The following is a 20,937-nucleotide window of genomic DNA, read 5'->3' as shown; positions in this document are numbered from 1 at the left end:
TGCGTGGCGGAAAAGCCCGCCCCCGCCACACCTGCCGCGAGTTACTGCCTAGCGGGGGGCCTCCGCACAGCCGCCCACGGACGGACGGACAGACTAACATGCAGGCGCCTGCTCAGGACTGGCCCAACCACGCCGCTCTGGAGCCCGGACCCACAGGCCTCGGTCCGCAGAAGCGAATCTTGGCCGGCCCCGCCCTCCCGCCGCTCGGGGTCCGCGCCCCGGCCCCGCCCGCTCCGCTGTGGGAGGGGGGACACATGGCCTCCGCGCTCGGCCCGTTTCTCGTCGGCCGAACCGGGGCGTGTCGTTTGGCCTCCCAGAGTCACCGGGAGCGTTTTAAGAAACGCGTCTCGGTCTTGAGATTTCGTTCCGCCCCGACACCAAACGACGCCCGCGCCAAATAAGTCCCGCGGGCCGGCGCCGCGAGGCAGCAGCACGCGGCCCCCGGCGCGGCGGCGGAGCGGGGCGGGGCGGGGCTCCATCGAGGGCGGGGCGGGGCCCTCGGGGAGGGGGAGGCCCAGGAGGGAGGGGCGTGACCTGCCGGGCGCGAGCCGAGCCCCCGCCCCGCCCCCTCCTCGCGCGCTCGCTTGCTCGCTCGCTCGCGCAGAGGAAAACGTTGCGCAGGTTCAAAAATGGAACGTCGGCGGCGTGAGGGAGCGCGAGGGGGTGTGCGCGCGTGCGCGTGCGCGTGCGCGCCCGGGCGAGGGTGACGGGGTCCCCGCCGGCCCGAGCATCGCGCGCCTCAGCCGCGGCACCGCAGCTCCGCCCCCGGCCCGGCCCGGCCCGGCCCCGGGCCCGCTCGCCCGCCGCCCCGCATGGAGCTGTCAGCCATCGGCGAGCAGGTGTTCGCGGTGGAGAGCATCCGGAAGAAGCGCGTGCGGAAGGTGAGGCTGCCTGGGGGCGGCTCCCAGGACCCCTCTGGGGTCCCCTGTTGTCCCCAGCACCGTCCCTTCCACGCTGGCGGCGAGGGGGAAAGTGGGGCGGGGGCCCAGGCGGCTCCGCGCTGCTGGGCTCGTCTCCCCAGTCTGTGCCTCAGTTTCCCCTGCCACCTTGTAGGACGAGTAGAATAAAAGTTGTCGCCCCGGCATCCTGGAGGCAGCTGAGCCCGCCAGAGCTGGAGGTTGGGGTCAGACTGTAGGGATCCTGAACGCCATCCTTCCTCAACCTCTCCTTATTCTAAATAAGGGGAGATGGAGGCCCCAGTTAAGGAAAAGGCTCGCTGGTGTGTTAGCGTCGGAGCTGGGTCTCGAACTCAGGACTCCGGGCTCGGTACCGAGACCTTTGAAGTTGGAGGCGGAGCTTCAGCCTCCTGCCTCTGAGGTCTAACTCTGGACTTCGACCTTTTCGGATCCCTTCTACCCCCACCTCCGGCTTTCTCCCCGTCTTGCAGCGCACACCTCTCTGTCTTCCCCACCCCAAGTCTCAGCCCCGCCCGGCCAAGCTCAGTGAGGCCGCCTACAGCGCTGGGGCATCCTCTAAGCTCCTCCCCCTTCCATTCGCCTCCAAAACATGCCCTGCAATTGAAAGAGGCATCTGTTCCATTGGGTTCGGGTACCCGCGCCGCGGGGGTTCATACTTCCTGTGCACCTGTTTGCAGAGTGGTCTCCTCAGACGAGAGATGGGGGGATGGAAGCCTTTGGGGAAAGTCCTTCCGGCGCTCACCACCATCCTTTCCCCTTATCTCCCCTCTGCAGCCCCTTGGGAGGCTCCAGTGGCAGGGCTGGGAGGGGTCTTAGAGGTCACCGGCTCCTGTTTGACAGAGGCAGAGACTGAGACCCAGGCAGAGGAAGTGACCTGGTCAAGGTCACACAGCAAGGCAGAGATGGGGGTAAAGCAGGAGCTCAAGTTGGCTAATGGCTAGCTCATCTTTGGAGAGAGAAAACTCAGTCCTGGCATCGAGAGCCAAGGGTGAAGGTCGAGGTGTGCCAGGGGCTTTTCTTCCTTCTGCTCTGATGGGGTTGAACTCTTAGGGCTGCCCCTCCTCCTTCTCCCTTCCTCCAGGATTTCCTCGATTTTAATTTATTCCACAAAGCCCAGTGCTTTCCATGCACAGTAGCCTAAGCAGATACAGTGGTTATCCTCCTTCTTCATGGTAGTGCCAGAAAGTGAAGGACATCATTCCTTCAGCTGTTCCCTCAAAATATATTTATTGAGGTTCTGTTATGTGCCAGGCACCATTCTAAGCCCCAGGGAAGCAGACATCCCTTCCCTCATGGAGCCAGCATTCTGGCAGAGGAGACAAGCAATGAACAAGGAAATAAACATAGATGCCTTCCAGGGGGGCTGTGTGCTATGCAGAAAGAGAACTGGAAGGTGGGAGGGATGGCGTTAGAAGGGTTAGTCAGGGCAGGCCTCTTTGAGGAGGTGACATATCTTGGTCTTAGAGTTCTGGTGCCCATGGGGTGGGACTGGAAAGCCAGGCCCCTGTCAGTGAGGAAGGGAGGGGTCAGACTCTATTTTCTAACTACTGGAGGGGTGACCATCACTCCTGAAGGTGGAGACTTTGTCAGCCTTTTCTGGGGTCCTGCCAGGGTCTTTTGAGTTAAAAACCTTTTTTTTTTTTTTTTAAATTTTATTTATTTATTTGACAGACCACAAGTAGGCAGAGAGGCAGGCAGAGAGAGAGAGAAGGAAGCAGGCTCCCCACTGAGCAGAGAGCCCGATGCGGGGCTCGATCCCAGGACCCTAGGATCATGACCTGAGCCGAAGGCAGAGGCTTTAACCCACTGAGCCACCCAGGTGCCCCTTGAGTTAAAAGCCTTAAAGTCATCTGCCTGTCAACCCCTGGGCCAGAGGCAGCCTCTCCCAGGGAAGCGGCTGGTGGGGCTAGAGCCATTGGAAACATGCCAGTGAGGAATTTTCTAGAATTTGGAGAGTCTTCTGTTCGAAAAAGTTAGAGGAGTTACGGTCTTAGCCGTGGGACTCTGGGCACTGGATCTTTGGTGATACATGCCCCATGTGGCCTTAGTTTCCCCATGTGTGACATGGGCTCTGAGCTGCCACAGAAGCCCCAGAAATGTTTGGGGCCAGATGCCCTTCTGTGCTTTCACAGGAAGGACAGTCTGGGGTAGTCATGCAGCAGCCAAAGTTTGGGTGTCTCTGGGTTGGTGGGGATCTGGTGCAGAGTGAGCGGGGGGTGGAGTGTCCCTGGATTGTGTATGTCTTGGGGGAACATCAGTCTGCAGAAAGTATTGGGTCTTACTGTCCTGTGAGTGGTTGTTGGGGCAGCTGTGTATCTCACTGTGTCTGCTTCTCTCTCTTCCCAGGGTAAAGTCGAATATCTCGTGAAGTGGAAAGGATGGCCTCCAAAGTAAGGCTCCTCTGTGTGTCTGTGTCTGCCTAACTGTTCATCCTTCATTCGCCTTTTGCCTCTCTCCCACCTAGCTTTTAGCTCCAGCTGCTTTAGTGGCTTTCGAAGCTTGATTAAATCTTCTCTTCTCTGGGCCCGTTACCCCTCTGCCAGCTGAGGGGCTAGAGGGACATGAGGGTCAGAGTGGGCCCCACTCTTCTCTCCTGCTGCCCTCTGGGTTGAGCTCCATCTTCTGGCTGGAGCCTCCCCTCCCCTCTTCTGGCTTTTTCTGGCACCTAGGAGGTGAAGGCCCAGTATCTTGGCTTCAGAGATGGCTGCTGGCCAGGCGGAGGTAGAGCAAATACAGAGCTTAGTGCGGTTTGGGGGGCTGGATAAGACACGTCTAGCCGGTGGGGCATGAATCCACAGTACCACAGAGCTAGGGCCAGAGCCTGAGCCCACTTTGCCTTTGGACAGCACTCTGCAGTGTACCAAACAGGTTTCCATACAGCCTTGTAAAGTAGGTATGATGGTGATCTCTAAAGATGAGAACACATGCTCAGAGAAGGTAAGCACCTTGCCTTAGGTCACACAGCAAGTGGAGGCAGAGGTGGACTTGAACTGGGCCTCCCCAGTTTCGGGTATCTCCTCTATGCCTCCTCCATCTCAGAGTTGGGGGGTAGATTGCTGGGTCTAGGACCTCTCCCAGTGGCTCCACCTCTCCTGCTGAGGTCCAATCAGGAACCTTCTTACTAACCAATCACCTCCCAACAAGAGGGTGGCAGTGGGAGGGAATGAACCAGTCGTGGGGCCTCTTCATTGGTTTGTGGGTGCCCTGCCTCCCTGCCCTCGGTGCTAGGGACTGACTCCTGGAAACCCCCGTTGCCCAGAGCGTCTGCTGTGTGTTCCAGGGGCTTTCTGCCCTGCCTGTGTTGAGGTCCTGGGTTCTGGGAGCATCTTGGGGGCCTGGTAGGGAGACACAGCAGAGGGAAATACAGCCTGTGTTCCCTCAGCTTCCCGATCTGCAAAATAGACTCTAGAGGGCGGGCCCAGCTCTCCTCTCTCACGCTCCTTCCCCTTGTGGGGTGCAAGTCCTGGGTGCAGGTGTTCAGGGCGACCTGCAGGCATCCTGAGGTCGGGCTTGGAGACTGGCCAACCTGAGAATGCACTGGTCTACTCCTGCTGCCTCCCCCTGCCAACACCCTGGACCTGGGGGAGGATCCCCTCCTCCTTGGGGCACGTGAGAAGTGGCGTTCTAGGCTGGGTGAAGGAGAAGTAGGAGTTGAGGCAGGGCTAGGAAAGGAAGGTGCCTGGGGTGGGCGGCAGGAGCACCGACCCCCTGGGTGTGCTCTCTCCCTTAGCTTCTGCACTGGAAGGCAATACATTGGAGCGTAATGACCAGCCTGTTGGCCTTTCAGGCACTGTTGGTGATTTTTCCTCCTCAAAAGACTCCAGCTTTTAAAAGATTTCTTTCTCTAAACAGAGGTATTATCAAGGAAAAGTTCCTTCTTCCGCTTTTTCAATCCCACATGGATAGGTCTGCCTATCAGAGCCTTAGCCAGGAGAGAAGGGCCTAGCACTCCGAGAGCACTCCCTCTTGTTTCTGCTGACCTGAGCCCCTGGCCCTGATGCTGCTTGTCTCGTGACATGCTGAGACCACCAGGTGGGCCCTAGTGACAGCCTCTTGTGACTCCCTGGAGGAGTTCTGGGAGCTAGAACCAGATGACCTGGGGTACTGCTGGCTCCCTTGCACTTTGGTCCTGGGTTCCTGGCTGGCTCACAGCTGTCCAGGTCCCCAACATGGTGGGGCCTCTGCTTCCTGATTTACAAGTCGGAATAATGAAGCCTCTATCACGGTGCTGTTGTGAGGACTGGGTGATGGAGATAGGTACCCAGTGCATTGTCAGATGGCCAGGCACTTAGGAAATGTTTGCTGTTAATGCGAAGTTAGACAGCTCAGCCTCTAGGTCTCCCTGCAGCCAGGAAAGGGATCTGGGAGATTCCATTCCTCATAGGAGCTCAGAGGAGGCTTAGAGATGGCTTAGGTCAGTCCCAGATGGGGAAACTGAGGCCCAAAGAGGGGAAACCATGATAAGACTATAACTTCCAACCCCATGCAGTATGGTACCTACTTCTGCCAACCACTGACTGGATCACCCTACTTCACTGGGGAGGAAAACAGGTTCAGTTAGGGGAAGAAGCAGAAGAACCCCGGGCTCCTTTGTAATCCACTTGGGCTTTAGTCTCCCTCCCCCCCTCAGGGGCCCTTGCTTGGAGAAGAGGCTGCGAAAGAGTGGGGGGAGTGGGTAGTTGGGCAGGCTGTTCCCTGCAGGCCTGGGAGCCTTGGCTAGGGTAGTGCCAGCCTTGGTGGGGAGGAGAGTCAGATTCTTCTGCTGAGCAACACCTTCCTGGCCCTGATCAAGGAGGCTTATATTAATAACAGAAAGCATAATTTAGGTATATACTCACTCTGTGCCAGGCCCATGTTAGACCATTACATGCTTTGCCCATTTTCTGTCCCCAGCTGCAGACAAATGACTGCCCTTCCTCCCCAGCAGATGGGGCAGAGGAGCTATCTTGTTTGTTCTGGAAGGTACAGCAAATTGCCCAGGGAGGGGCTGGGGGCACAGGGCAGAGGATGTCAAATCGTTAGTTCCAGGCTCTCTGACCCATACAGACCCTCAGATACCCTGCCTGCCCAGGACTTCTGTCCGCTTTGGAGATGCATTCCTTCCTTCTTTCCTCACTTGTGAATACGTCCCCATCTTTTAGGGAGGACCGCCTCCGTGGAGATTTGGTAATGATATTGTCAGTGGGCACAGCAGGCTGCTAATCCATAAGCACCTTGTATGAGTCAGGCATTGGCCCGTTTTTAATTGCCTCATGACAACCCATTTTACAGATGGGCACACAGAAATCTCTAGCAGAGGAGTCTGTGCCCAGGGTCAAATACAACTGGGATGATTTGCACTATGGTTTGCCTGATCCCAGGGCTTGGGGTCTAGAGCCTGTGATACACCATCAGCTCTGCAACTGAGGATCTTTTGCCTGTTCCTCTTGACCATTCAGAAGGAAGTGCTTAGGCTTTGGAGCCAGACCAAGCTGCCTTTGAACCCTAGTTCTGTAGCTTTACAAAGCCCTCTACCTCTGCACCTCCATTTCTCCACCTGTAAAGTAAGGCCATAGCCTCACAGGACCCTGTGGAAGGCTGCCTGAGACAAAAGTTTCATAACCCAGTGCCAGGGACGGAGGAGGCGCGCCTTCCTCTTCCAACGCTGGGTTTGGGCAGCAGCAGCAGAGTCCAGGGCTCTGGCCTGGCAGGTTTTCGCACTCCATTGTTACTGATTTAATTAACGAGTATTTGCTTTTATTATGTATCACACTGAGCTAAGTGCTTCACCTGGCTGAGGACATCTAATGGTCGCTGAAGCCCCCAATACAGGGACCTTTGGTAGTCCCACTTCACGGATGAGTAAACGGACTAACCTGCGCACCGCCGCGCCCCTCAGTCTCGGACCTGAGCGCCTCGCGCTGCTTCTCATTTTGGGGAGCTTTAAATCGGCCTGGGGGACTGAGGCGGGCCTGGCTTTGGGGGACCCCGCCCCCTGCACCGCGGGAGCCTGCGCAGCGCGGCTCAGGCGGGGCGGCCCGGAGCCTGTTTACCCGGTCTCGGGGGCGGGGCGGTCGGTCACGTGGCCGTGTTTACCTCGGGGCCGGCGCGCTCCGCCCCCGCCCCCGCTCCCCATTGGCCGGCCTGGTAATCCGGGGCGCGCCCTCCTCCGTGCGTGCGCGCGCACGACGGCTGCCCTGCAGGGGGCGGGGCGGGGCGGGGCGGGGCAAAGTAGGGCTCTCCGCCCCCGACGGAGCGCTCGGTTCCCGCCCTGCCCGCGCAGTCCCTCAGCTTGCTCCACCCGCCCTGCCGCCCGCCCGCTGCGCGCTCTGGTCCTGCCTGCGCCCAGAGCGCGTTTGCGGTGGCTGTGGCCCCTGGCTCCCCGCATCGTGGAGCGGTGTTAATGGCCTCCACGTTAGGGGGCGGAGATGTCCGGAGAACTGAGACCGTAGTGCAGACTTCCAACCATTCCTCTCCCACAGCATGGAGCAGGACCAGGCCTTCTGCTGCTTACATAGTCTGAGCCTGTCAACACGCCTCCCGGCCCTGTAACGATTCGCCCTGAATCCGCTGAGCCTTTCTGTGCACCCACTGTGTGCAAGGTCCCGGTCAGACACAGGACGTAGTCAGGCACTCTCCGTCTCCCAAGGACATCACAGACCGGTGGGGAGCCAGATGCAGTGACAAGTGAGAGACCCAAAGGTAGAGAGGGGCCAAGATTCAACAGTTCCAACCACAGACGGGCCACTTACTGTCTCAATGACCTTGGCAAGATGCTTACCTCTGTGCCTGTTTCTTCATCTTTAAATAGGGTAACCTACCCTATGGGGGTTTTATAAGGAATAGATGAGTCCCCGGTAGTGAGTGGTGCTCTTACCATGATGGTGATGGTGGTGATTCTTAAGATGAGGAAATCGAGGTCCAGCGAAGGTTAGGGACTTGCCGGGAACCACACAGCACCCACATCAACAAAAAATGGGCAGGGCAGTGGGGAAGTGGGCAGAACAGAGAAGACTGGAACACTGTAGAGACATCAACAGCTAGAGGAGAGAGGGCGAGGCAGAGGACATAGGAGGAACACAAAATTCCTCCTTCCTTGTAACTAGTTACTGCTGAAGAAATCTAACCTTTGTTTTGCAAGAGGAAGTTCTGGAGTCTCTGCCAGTCTCTGGTTGCTTATACTTTGGGCTTTATGCAAAGTATCAGAAAAACCCCAGTTTCACTCTTAGCCTTTCTTTAGGGTGAACAGAACTCTGCAGTGGCTTCTGTATCATTCCCAGAGCACCCAGGGTGTGAGGCTGGGCACCCTGGAGAGGGCTTGCAGTCTGCCCTCCAGGATGCCAGCTGGATTCATCAGAAATTTTGGCAGGTGTCAAGTGCACCAGGCTGTGGAGAGCAGCAGAGGGGAGGGTGAATTCTGCAGGGAGCTTGAGGAGGCTGTCAGAGGAAGCTCTTGAAGGATGAGGAGGAGATCATGGAGGGACTTTCCCTCCGGTGGAGAGCACAGCCTGTACAAGGGAGGCGTGACTGTGCCTGATCAGGCTGGGCGTGGGGCGCTAGGGTAGGGACTGTGAGGTCCTCAGGGCTCAGACCTTTGTTGCTGAGTGCACAGAGAGCCTGACATGGGGCCAACACAAAGTCGGTGTGAGGAAGTGCCGGTGGAAGGAAGGAGGAAAGGATTCTGTCCTCGGGTAGCTTGTTCTTCGAATCCGCATTGGACTACTGGTAGCTGTCACTTTAAGATGAAGGTTTTAGCCCAGCAGGTTAGGAGACAGCAGGAGCAGAGTCTCTACCCAGCCTCTTCCTGCCTCCTAACACCTCCCTGATACCTGTTCACCTCCCCTGTTGCCCAGCAGAGCTGGGTGCAGCCTGGGCCAGAATCATAGTCCATTGCTTTGGTGTTGTTTGTACATATACATGTATGCACATGAACGTACCCGTGTTTATATGTTTGTACGTATGTTGTATATTCGAATATGTATATATACAGACACATTCAGGTACGTGTTTTAAAACTTTTCATTTTCTATTTATCAGCATCTGTTTATGGTGAGTGACTCTAGTTTTTCCATTTATGGAAATCATAAGGTTTTTTTTTTTGGTAAGTTTATTTTTTTTTTTTTAAGTAATCTCTACACCCAACATGGGGCTCAAACACACGGCTCAAGACCAAGAGTTACATGCTCCTCTGACTGAGCCAGGCAGGTGCCCCAAAAGTTTGTTTTTATTTTTTTTTAAATATTTTATTTATTTATTTGACAGAGATCACAAGTAGACAGAGAGGCAGGCAGAGAGCGGGAGGAGGAAGCAGGCTTCCTGCTGAGCAGAGAGCCCGGTGTGGGGCTCCATCCCAGGACCCAGGATCATGACCTGAGCCGAAGGCAGAGGCTTTAACCCACTGAGCCACCCAGGCGCCCCTAAAGTTTGTTTTTAAAATAAAATTATTAAACAAAACAAGTGAGCTGCTTTAGAGGCAGATGTTAAGTAAATAGCGCAGGTGGAAGGAGGATGGCTTGAGCTGTGAAGTGCTGAGCTGTCACTCCCAAGTCTGGCCCAACAGGGGGCGCTCTGTGGTCTGGGGTGGTGGAGGGTCCCCCTTCGAAATACCAAGGGGACCTGCCGTGGGATTGCGGCACCATTCAGTCACTAGCCATCTACCTGGTTCCTGCTGCATGCCAGGCCTGGCAAGGAAACTTCAGGCTGGGCTGGGAAGGTACAGCTGTGAGCCAAGGAGGGAGGGAGCAGGTCAGCCCAGTCAAAGGAGGCTGCACTGGGACCAGGGCTGGAAGGGTGGGCAGGGACAGCATCCGGAAGCATGGAGCACTTCCTGTGCACCAGGCACTGTGCTAGGCAGTTAGATGAACACGTTCAGCAGCACGAGAGTTCTTTACAGATGGGAAAGTGGAGGCACAGGGACGTTGAGTAAATCCTTCAAGAGCTGGGATCTGAAAGAAGGTGGTCTGGTGCCAGTGCCTCTGCCCTTGACCACATGCTCAGGCTTCTCACCAAAAGGGAGCCTCAGGAGCAGTGCCCTGTACTTCGGAGCATGAGGTCTACTTGGGAATTGGACACAGTTCTTTGTAGGGTGGTGTGATTGGTACTCAGAATGAGGGGAGTTCTGGTGTCGTCAGAGCCCCCTGACCTAGCCTGGGCAGCCAGGTACAGGTTCTGGGAGTAGGTGGCAATTAGGGGGGCCCACGCAGGGGGCGAGAGCCTGCAGGGAATGCTGGTGGGGAGCAGGGCAGCTTCTGACCTCCTGCTTCTCTCCCCAGATACAGCACGTGGGAGCCGGAAGAGCACATCCTGGACCCCCGCCTGGTCATGGCCTATGAGGAGAAGTAAGGGGGCCTCAGCCTGCCACTGGGGCTGGGCATGAGACAGGCTTTGAGGTTTCACATGGAGCCTACTGCTGGGTTGGCTCTGAACGAGGGTGGGACTGGGGTTTGGCAGAGACAGCTTGGTCTAGTCTGCTGCTGGGAGAAGTGGGGGTGGACATCAGGTCCCAGAGCAGCTGAGGGCCCTGGCTCCCTTTCCTGTTGCTGAGTGATGTTGGCCACTTCTCTAACCTCCCCGTGCCTCACTCTCTGCTGTAAATTGGTCCATCCCTCATAACACCGGCTCTGATTCCCCGAAGGTAGGACTTTCAATTGCTGTGATGGGTATAAAAATGCTTTACAGAGCTGGCCCTGTGTGAGGGGCAGAAATGTCCTTAATGGGCAGTCATGACCTTGGTGACAGATCCGAGAGAGATTCTCCGTAGAGACTCTCTCACCAAGAGAAGGAAAGTCCAGTGGAAGCTTGAGAAAGGGGAGGGACTGTGGCTTTGGAGCAAGGATGTTTAAGTTCTAGTCTGTCCCACTTGGCCACCTTCCAGCTTAGTGGCCCTGGGCAAGGCTCCTCTGGGCCTCAGTGTCCCTTATCTGCTCCTGCTCTGCTCTGATTCCGAAGGTAGGTCAGTGATTGGCGGCTCCACTTAAGGGCAGTGACGATGCATCTCAGGGGGAAGCTTTGACAAGGTGTTGTTGCTCCTGATTGGGGAGTCTTTTGAGTCTAGCCACCCCCATCTGCTGCAGGAGCCCCAGTTTTACTGACCTCCCTGCCAGCGGGCAGCCCAAATCCTTGTGCCTCTTCCCAACTGCCCACCCTTACAGGGCGGGATGTTTGCACAAAATCGTTTCCATTTGGCCCTTTACAGGAACCTCCTGAGACGGGGATGAGAGTCTCATCTGACAGATGAGGAAACTGAGGCTCTGGGAGCTAAGGAGCTTGTTGGGGGGCGCCTCACAGCTGGGAAGCTGCCTACCCAGGGCTTCACCCGGGCCTCCTGAATCCCAGTCCGGTGCCCTTCCCCTGCCCCTCCTTGCCCCCCTTCCCATTGCTTCTCTGCAGGAAGTGTCTCGCTGCCCATTCCAAGGAAAAGTCACCCCTGTTCTTCACTTTAAAAATCAGGGTGTCCCCGTCCCACAGCTGTTCTCTGGCTCCTGGGCGCTTGGTGGGGCCTTGATCCAAAAGGACTGTGGTGCTTGGGAGAATCCTGTGGAATGTCGTGGACTGCCTGGAGGAGAGCGTCAGGCCAGTGTCCAAGTCCTGAATTAGAGTCCTGGCTCTGCCGCTCGCCAGCTGTGTGGTGGTGGGCAAGGTCTCCTCCCTCTCGGGGCCTCATACTCCCGATCTGTGAAGTGGGGACAGTTGTGCTGACCTTGCAGGGCTCTCATGGGGAGCAAGGTGTATGAAAGCACTCTGTAGATCAGTGAGTATGGGCACAGGTGTGTGAATTATCTCCCTGACGGTAACTAAGGATCATTCTTTGGCTCGTTCAACAAGTCTTTAGTGAGGTTCTGCCGTATGCCAGACACTGTCCCTGGTGCTGGGGACACAGCGAAGGATCAAAACCAACAAATATCCCTATTTTCATGGGGCTTGAATTCCAATGCAGAGACACACAATAAAAACAAAACAAAACAATAAGTGTATACGATATCAGACGGTCATAACTGCTGCAAAGACAGGGTTGGGGGGAGGGGATGGGGGAAGGGTGCAGGGATCAGTGGGATGGTTAGGCGGGGGTGTTTGACCAGAGTCCTGAGGGAATGAGCCCAGCAAGTATTTTAGAGAAAAACATCCTAGGTGAAGAGAACAGTCTGTGCAAAGGCCCTGGGGTGAGAGCTAGTGTTTAGGGAACAGCACAGAGGCAAGTGTGGCTCTGAGTGTGACTGGCTGGAGTGGTGTGAGTTGAGTGAGGTGTGGGAGCTGAGGCAGGAGTATGGCAGCTGAAGGAAGGGGGAGCACAGCTCAGGGAGTGCCTCATAAGTCCTGGTGGAGGATTTGGATCTTACTTTGAGTGAGTCAAAAAATGTAACAGTTAAGGAACAAAGGAAGAGCTTGGAGACTTACAGACCCACTGTGTGACTTTTGGCTTACTTCTCTCCCAGTCTTGGTGAAGAGGGGTAAAAGAGGGATGACATCCCTTTAACCCTTGCCTTGCAGGGTTTTATTTATTTTATTTTATTTTTTAATTTTTAAATTTTTTTAAAAAGATTTTTGTTTATTTGTCAGCTAGAGAGAGACAGTGAGAGAGGGAACACCAGAAGGGATAGTGGGAGAGGGAGAAGCAGACACCCCGCTGAGCAGGGAGCCCGGTTGCGGGCTTGATCCCAGGACCCTGGGATCATGACCTGAACCGAAGGCAGATGCTTAACCAACTGAACCTCCCAGGCGCCCCAGTCTGCGCCTTGCAGGGTTTTAAAGAGACTCAGAAGGAGTCTGGCCAGGGGGCTCCTCTGCGGGGTCCCACCCGCAGGGAAAGGCTGAGAGGTTGCGCCTCACAGGGTGCCACTGCCCTGCAGCCCTGGACATTGACGGGCAGGATCCAAGGCTGACAGAAACCAGGCCCCGGGTGGTGAGTCTGGATAGAACGGACCCCTTCCCCATCACGCGCGCGCGCACGCACTCATGCACTCACGCACGCACGTTGCAGGTTAGAAACCAGGGTCATGCGGCCTGGGCTCCGGGCCTGCCCTGCTGGCCCTGGCTGGACCCTGGGCCTGACCCTCACTAGGCCTGGAGCCTGGAGCTCAGCGGCCAACGCTGTCAGAATTTTGGCATTGGGCAAGTGACTTAACCTCTCTGTGCCTCAGTTTCCCTGACTCTAAGGTGAGGAGAGTAACTGCGGCTCCCTCACAGGGCGGCCATGGGGGGGAGGTAGAGCGATGCCTTGTGCAGAGTGTCCCGTGTGTGATGATCGTAAACACCACCCGTGGAGAAGTTGTAGACACGCCACCATCACTATTCCTTTCCCCTCCAGCCCTTCCCTCTCCCCCATCTTCCTCCTCTTCCTCTCTTTCTCGTCCCTCTCTCTCCTACCTCACTTTATTATTTCACTTGTCCGCCCCCCATTTTGATAGATCCCAGGGACCTCCCTTGCTTCTCCCGAGAGCCCTGGTGACCAAGGGAGAAGGGACCCTCTTGCTCCGGATGAGGACACTGAGGTCCAGAGGGGAGGTGACTGGCCAAGGTCTCCCGTGGGTCAGGGTGCAGCTGGGCCTGGAGCCGCCCAGCAGCGGCTTCTCAGAGAAGAGTCTCACCCTCAAAGGCCGGCAGGTCGGTCCTGGCAAGCTGAGTGGCTGGTGTCACAGTGTGATCAGATGGCTGGCTCCTGGGCCCCAAAGCGGGCTGACTCCACGGGGACGGCGGGAGGGCCCAGTGCACAAGGCGCAGCTCTGCAGGAGGGAGGAGGACTGAGGGAGAGGGTGAGGGGTGGAAACAGCTGCCCTGGATCGGCTGGACTCCCCGAGCTCAGTTGGAGAGACCACCTGGGGTCACACAGCCAGGGGGGAAGTAGGGATGCGCTCCCGGCCTCCACATTCTCTCAGCTGCCCACACGGCCTCTGCAGTGGGGGCCACAGAAAATGGGGTGGAATGAAGTGAAATTGGCAGAATGAAAATGGCTCTGAAGCTTTCACCACCTCTGGCACTGCTGTCGTTGGAGTCTCTGTTGTGTTGTCTCATGTGTCGTGTGTGGCTTTGTATGCATCCTCGGGTTGTGCCTGTACGTTTGGGAGGTGAGCAGAGCCCCCGGCAGAGAGCCTGGCATCCACTAGGGCCTCAGTACAGGCGAGTTTCTCTCCTTTTCCTGAGCCAGATGATACAGGCAAGAGCCTGTCCTCTCCACCTGGGTCACGCACATCCCAAAGGGGGAAAGACCTGGGCAGAGCTTCATTACACGAGGACCAGTCCAAGTCCCAGCAGCTCCCCCTAGGATACTGGAGGCAAATTTGATTGACAGGTTTCTGTACCCCTCTCCAGAGAGCGGGAACCGATCTGTGTTGTTTTGGGGGCTGTACCCAGTGGTATGGAGAGCCGAGCTCTGGTGTGACTCTGGAGCCCAGTAAACACCCACGTACTTTCGGAGACGTCACCCAAGTACCCCCTTTGCAATTGGGACCAGTGGCTGTGCCCCCGCCCTTTTGACAGATGGGGAGACCGAGGCCCTGGGATTTGAACATGGGACCCCACCGTGACGGTGTAAAGAGAGCAGTGGGGAGGAGTGCCTGCCCTAGGATTAGGGAGTGACATATGGCGGGTCCCCCTTTCCCTGTAGACTGCAGAGCGCGAGGCGGAGTGGACGCTTCACTTTCCCTTAAATGTCACCCGTGTTTGCTTTTCTTCTGCCGTCTGCTTTGCACCCCAGGGAGGAGCGAGACCGAGCGTCGGGGTATAGGAAGAGAGGTCCGAAACCCAAGCGGCTTCTGCTGCAGGTAACCCCGTCAGCCTTGGTGCCCACCCACAGGTCCCCCTGCCCTCCCCCCCCGCCGGTCTCCCCTGCCCCACGCACTTGCACCAGCTAGTTGAGCTGGACCACTTGCCCTCCTTGCTCTGCTCAGGGCACTGTGGGGTGGGGGCGCTCAGTGGGTAAGTCTCTGTGGGGGGAGGGAGGGAAGGAAGACAGCCTGGATGGGAGGTGCTGTGGGGTTCGGGGGAGGGTGGATATATGGCTGATGGGAGCCTAAAATTTTGAAAGCTTAGAATCTTGTAAATAAACCTTTATGAGGCTCAAAATCCCCAAAACACAAAATTGTAATATTTGGGGACTTCAGAAACATAAACTTTAGAATTGAGGAAACGTGGGAGCCTGGGATTTTAGAACCTGAGAAAGGGAGACTCAGAATTCTGGAACTGTTGTCATGGGATGCCCTAGAAATGGGGAATTTTTGAGGAAGGGGAAACCTACAGGGTCCCCTTTTCCAGTCCTTTGCCACAGGCGGGCATCTAGACTCCGGGGCACCCCAAGTTACCCAGGTCTTGGGGCCACTTTGCTGACTTCACTGCTTTGCTTGGAAAGGGGATGGAGTTTGAAGTGATGTGATTTGAGGCAAGTCTCTGCCCCTCTCAGCTTGAACTTTCTCATCTGTAGAATTGGGGTGACGAGTGTACCTGCTCTCCCTAGTTGAATGAGGTTCACCCAGGGGTTCGAAGCCAAATGATAAGGCTTCTTGGTCTACACACAGTGTGAGCCGCGGCCAGCCTCCTGCCCACTCTGGAGTGTGGATCACCTGAGGCTTTGGGCAGAAAAGATGGGTTTCCCTTCACGCAGTGGGCATTTTCCATGGGGTTTGGCGTGAATTGGGTCCCAGGACAGAAGGTAGCATCCCTCCTTCCGGCGTCTTCCCCGAACCTAGCAACTTAGAGCAGTAAACACTCAGCGTGTCACACAGTGTGGGCGGTCTGGAGTTCAGGAGTCCTGTAGCTGCTGCTTTAGTGATAACAGTTCGGGTTACGGTTGTGATGTCAACCAGCGCTCACCGTCTGGAGGTTTGGCCGGAGTGGAGCGCTCTGCTACCAAGGCGGCTAGTCCCGTGCCCACAAGTCAGCTCTGGTTGACAGGAGGCCTGGTACTTTCCACGTGGACCTCTCCAAGGGCTCTCGAGCCCCATGGCACAGCACCCGGGGCCCGAGGGGATGTGGGTGTGACTTCCTTGAGGCGGGCCTTGCTGGGGCCCCGTCGGGGGCCGGCCACTCCAGTTTCTTCATCGTCGCACTGATGCAGAAACTGAGGCTCCGGGGGGCCAGGAGTTTCCCCAGGGTGTCACAGCCTGGTCTGACCCCGGGGGCTCCGGGATGCCTGTTCAGAGCTGCAGTCCTCTCTTGGTGAGGTGGAGAAGGGCAGAGAACACCGTCTTACAGGGTTGGAGGAGTTTACTGGGCTCGAGATGGCCGCTGAGCCAGGCTGAAGAAGCAGGTTTAGGTAACGCTGCGATGGGACAAGCCCTCCCAGCCTTGCAGCACTGTCCTGGCCCCTGCCCTGCAGCCCTCCTCCTGGCCTGTAACACCCCGCACCCGGGCCGAGTGCCAGGCCTACGCGGGCAGGACGAGAGACTGGGGCCTGTGGGTATGATCTCTGCTCCCAGCTGGGGAGCGTTTGACCTATAGGCCCCATCTCACGGCCTCACTCTCTTCCTGGGGGCTCTTGGCCTCTGGTGACGGGTGGCCGTAGAAGGTATTGTCCTGGAGGGACCCGGGCCTTAGCACCAAAGATCTTCCTTGGATTTGTGCACCTCTTGGCCCGAGTCAGTGAGACAAATCCTGGAGTACAGAACTGCAGCCCTCCGGTGGTAGAACACGTGTCCTCCAGCCCCATCTTAACAAGAGTGCGAGGTGGCATCGCCAGAGGGCTGGGCCACAGCTTGGGGCTAAGGAGTAGCCTGTGGGCTGCGGGCAGAGCCCCGTCCCCGTGGCTGCGTGACACGGGGCACCCAGTGCCATGTGCCCCCCTTGAGTACTTGCCCAAGAATCTCAGGGCATCCACGTCACACCATCTCCTTGGCAAGCTGGCTCTTTCAGCCCTGGGGGTCCTTTAGTAGGCAAACATACCTTCCCCGTGATGAATAACTCCGTAGTTTATCTGCTTCATAAATCCAGATTTGCTTTTTCTTGGCCAGTTTAAAATTTGTCCTCTGGGATGCTCTCCTACTGTGCGGCTTCCGTCCCTGAGCCCCCTGCTACCCCTCAGGGAGATGTGGTGGCCCCAGGCCAGACCTGAGGCTGGGGCTGGTCAGGGGTGGCTTTCTGGGCCGGGTTGGTGGGGCTGGGTAATGGCTGGCTCCGGGCCACGGAACACGGGGAAGGGCACTCCAGGCGGGAGGAACAGCATGAGCAAAGGCGCGGCAGCGGCGGGGAGGGCAGGGCTGACCCGCCGTGCCCTGGCTTGCCCCCGCAGCGGCTGTACAGCATGGACCTGCGGAGCTCCCACAAGGCCAAGGGCAAGGAGAAGCTCTGCTTCTCCCTGACGTGCCCACTCGGCAGCGGGAGCCCTGAGGGGGTGGTCAAGGCAGGGGCGCCCGAGCTGGTGGACAAGGGCCCCTTGGTGCCCGCCCTGCCCTTCCCGCTCCGCAAGCCGCGCAAGGCCCACAAGTACCTGCGGCTCTCACGCAAGAAGTTCCCGCCCCGCGGGCCTGACCTGGAGAGTCACAGCCATCCACGGGAGCTCTTCCTGCAGGAGCCAGCAGCCCCGGACGTCCTGCAGGCGGCCAGCGAGTGGGAGCCTGCTGAGCAGCCCCCCGAGGAGGAGGGTAAGGTGGCCCCTCGGCCCCAGCCTGGAGTCCCTGAGAGCTGGGGAGGTCCCTGGAGTCGGCAGGTCCAGTTGCTGCCATGCCCAGAGAGGGCCCAGGGCGATCCCGAGGCCACTTAGCCCGTGGGGCACTGGCACCGCTCCAGCCCTTCCTGTGACCCTGCTGCGGCAGGGTGGTCCAGGCAGGGAGGACAAATGCAGTGACCTCCTCCTGGGTGTCCAGCCTTGAGCCAGGCCCAGAGCTGGGCGGGCAGGGGTCTGCATGCCGCCCCCACTTCCTGCTCCCGCCTTCCCGGTGCTGTGGTCAGGGCCGTCCTCATCTCTCCATCTTTCTCCCGTGCCTGCCGCAGATGGAGACCTGGCCGAGGGCCCCCCTCCTTGGACTCCTGTGCTCCCCCCAAGTGAAGTGACAGTGACCGATATCACCGCCAACTCCGTCACGGTCACCTTCCGCGAGGCCCAGGCGGCTGAGGGTTTCTTCCGGGACCGCGGCGGGAAGTTCTGAGTCCTCATTTTTATTCTTCCTAAACTGTTTGCTTTTGGGCTTGGGGTGGGGACTTCCAGAGATGGGGAGGGGTTGGGGGCAGGGTAATTATTTTATTTAAAAAAATATGGAACAGGAGCAGGGGGCAAGATCCCGACACTTTCCCGCCACTTCCCGCCACCTCGCCCCCTTTCTCTGCGCCTGACATTTACAGAAAGGCTCAGTGGTCTGTTCTGGGGGCTGGCTGAGGCGGCCTGGCATTGCCCTGCCAGTCAGGGGGTCCTCTCCGGGCCAGGCTGGAGACCGGGCCACCTGTTCTCGGATGCTTCCCTCACCGTTCTCTAGAGACGCAGCAGCTGGTCCCAGGAACCAAAGGAGAATGGGAGGGCCCAAACCCTCTCCCTTGAGCCCCCCACTCCTGCCTTTCTGGATGGTTTCCCTTTTCCTTTTTGGGGGTGGGGGGAGTCCTTGTTTTTAACTTTCCACTCCAGCTTTGTGGTGGGACATGGAGGCTGGCTTTGACCAACTATGACCCGGTCAAGACGAGGGGCAGGAGGAGGCCTTTGAGGTTGTGGGGTGCACCCCATGCCCTTCCCTGGGGGTGGCTGCCAGCTGGGCCCCTTCTCCCTGGGAGCCCCCCCACATCACCTGGCCTGTGAGAAACACTCATGTGCACACCCAGCCACATGGGCGTGCACACACAGCCCCGGGACGCCGGGACCGCAGGCATTGTGTCTGCAGTCGCGCACAGTGGGTTTTGCAAACCTCCGGTTTAGAAACCCCGACCTGGTGAATTGTGGGGTGACTCCACCTCAGAACTTGTCACGGGCAGCCCACACTTACTAGCCTTGCTCAGCACGTCACGGGACAGGGTCTCTCCCGACGCAGTCTGCTCACAGCTGTCCGCGCAGGGCCAGGTGGCTTCCGAGGCTCCGGGCATGTGGTGCGGGGCTGGGACTTCCCCCGGCCAGCTGCAGGGGTGCCGAGGGTCAGCACAGGCTCTGAGGCACTTGGGCCCCGTCCTTCCTCCCCTGAGGGGCTCTCGTTTTCTCTGACTCAGGTGACTTTTCAACCCTACCCACTCTTCTCTTTTGCTGTCCTCCCAGAGAGGGAGGGAGCGTCCCACCACCTTCTCAGGGCAGCCTCCAACTCCTGAAACCCTTCCTCCTTCCCTTCCACGTCCCCTCCCCATTCAACCTAAATGCCACAGCCTGGAGTGACCTAGTGTTCCTGCAGGGGAGGGGACCTCTGCCATGTCTTCCTGCAGTGGGGCTGCCCTGGATGGTGGGTCAGGCTGTGTATAAGCCCAGCCAGCAAGGGGCTGTGGCTGCCAGACGAGGGGCTCTCGTCTGCACAGATGTGCCCTGTGGCCGAGTAGTTTCCCAGGTCAGGAGGAGGGGCTATTCCCCTGCCCCTTCTCCAGCCCAGTAAGGGAGAAAAAGCCAGGTGGGGCTGGGCACCAGGGAAGCAAAAGTAGAAGGCCGGCTCCCTCCACTTCCGCTATCCTGAGTTGGGGCACTAGGAGGTGGGGCCCTGTCCCCGCTCTGCTTTGTCCTGAGGAAGTCAGCAGAACCCTGCTGAGATGAGGATAGGGTGATTCTTACCCCAGACCCCTTCTTTCCAAGTTCCCAAACCAAAGACAGCCTAGACCCCATTTTTGTTTGGGGTGCCCTGCTGGCAAGCTTCCTAAATCCCTGAGTCTCTCTATCTCCCCTTCCTCCTTAATCCTTCCTTGTCCAGGGTCAATTCAGTGCTTCCATTGGGGGGTGGTCCCCTCTAGTGGTTCCTCCCAGCCCAGGAAGTTGACTCTAGAGGAGTATATGGGGGCGGGCCAGGGAAGGAGGGGCAGCAGAGTTACCCCTGCCCCTGCCCCGTCCGGCTGTGAGACCCTGGGTCCCGGAAGGGCAACTTGGAGTTGGGGGTCTCTCCCAGGACACGGGCTCCCAACAGACGTGAGGGTGGTGGAGTGGAGGTGGCCCAGTGGCAGGGGCCGGGGGGGGGGGGTCCTCTCTGATCGAATGCTGTTGGCTGTGGCTTTGGGGTTGGGCCTGCGGCATGCAGTAGAAGGCCTACAGCCCACCCTCAGGGGACGTGGGACCTCGTCCTGCCTCACGGGCTCTTTCAAAGAGCTGTTTGTGCAATTTGGGGAGGCGGGGCTGGGGGCCATTTGTGGAGCGAGACAGCTGACTTTCTGCTGCCGCTGGACAGATCTTGCCTCTTCCTCAGCCCTTTGTGACGCACAGGGCATCCCGCAGCTCAGAGAGAACAGAACCCTGTGAGCCGGGGCTCCCCACGGCTCCCCAGGACGGAGACCTCTATGAGGGGCTGGATGTGGTCTTGCAGACCTTTGTCCAGCCCTGAGCATCCCAGCGGGGCCTGGGACACTGAGCTCCCACCCCACCCCACCCCTCCCCAGAAGGCCAGTACTCGCCCGGGTGGGGGCGCTTAGAACGAGTTGGACAGCCTGTCCTTCCCTCCCCAGCCCCCGCCCATTTTGAATGTAGAGAGCATGGGTGGTACTTTCCTCTTGCTGTGGGATGGGGCCAGGAGAGGATTCCCCCACCCCTGGCACGGCCACTTGCCATGCCCAGCCGAGCCCTGTCATCCCTCCAAGGGGATGGTCCCATTGCTGACTCCCCACCCGCAGGGGGAGGCGCTGTGCCCGTGGGGGGTGGCTTAGCTTCTCTTCGGAAGCCCCGGCCCCGGCCTCCACGTCTCAGCACAAGAACGCCGCCTTTGCACGGAATGAGCGGCGAGCTTTGTTCAGACAACGTGAATGTATTTGGGAGGGTTGGGGGTGCAGGCTGATTCCAAGCACATGCCTTTTCCGAGTGTGTGTGTGCTGGGAGGGCTAGAGCGGGTGCAGAGCGCGGTTTATTTTTGTACTGATCTTGGTAAGAGACTGTATAGCATCTATTTATTTAGATGATTTATCTGGTAAATGAGGCAAAAAAATTATTAAAGATACATTAAAGATGATTTTGAAAAAA

At 57.9% G+C, this 20,937-nt stretch overlaps 1 protein-coding gene across 2 annotated transcripts; it reads left to right on the top strand.

The window, feature by feature from the left end:
* The first annotated feature begins 582 nt into the window (after window positions 1–582).
* CBX7 (chromobox 7) lies at window positions 583–20,937 on the top strand. 2 transcript variants are annotated; one of them, XM_047740995.1, is made up of 6 exons: window positions 583–881; window positions 3,264–3,307; window positions 10,169–10,234; window positions 14,587–14,653; window positions 17,113–17,464; window positions 17,814–20,937. In XM_047740995.1, exons 1-6 carry the CDS (start codon window positions 813–815, stop codon window positions 17,966–17,968), a joined length of 753 nt encoding a protein of 250 aa, XP_047596951.1. In that variant the 5' UTR covers window positions 583–812; the 3' UTR covers window positions 17,969–20,937. The 2 variants fall into 2 exon arrangements, with proteins under 2 accessions (XP_047596951.1, XP_047596952.1); XM_047740996.1 differs by having other exon boundaries at window positions 584–881; window positions 17,392–17,464.

Source organism: Lutra lutra, chromosome 8 (assembly GCF_902655055.1).
Source record: "Lutra lutra chromosome 8, mLutLut1.2, whole genome shotgun sequence".
Classification (NCBI taxonomy): Eukaryota; Metazoa; Chordata; class Mammalia; order Carnivora; family Mustelidae; genus Lutra; species Lutra lutra.
This window is presented reverse-complemented; position numbering and strand designations above follow the sequence as displayed.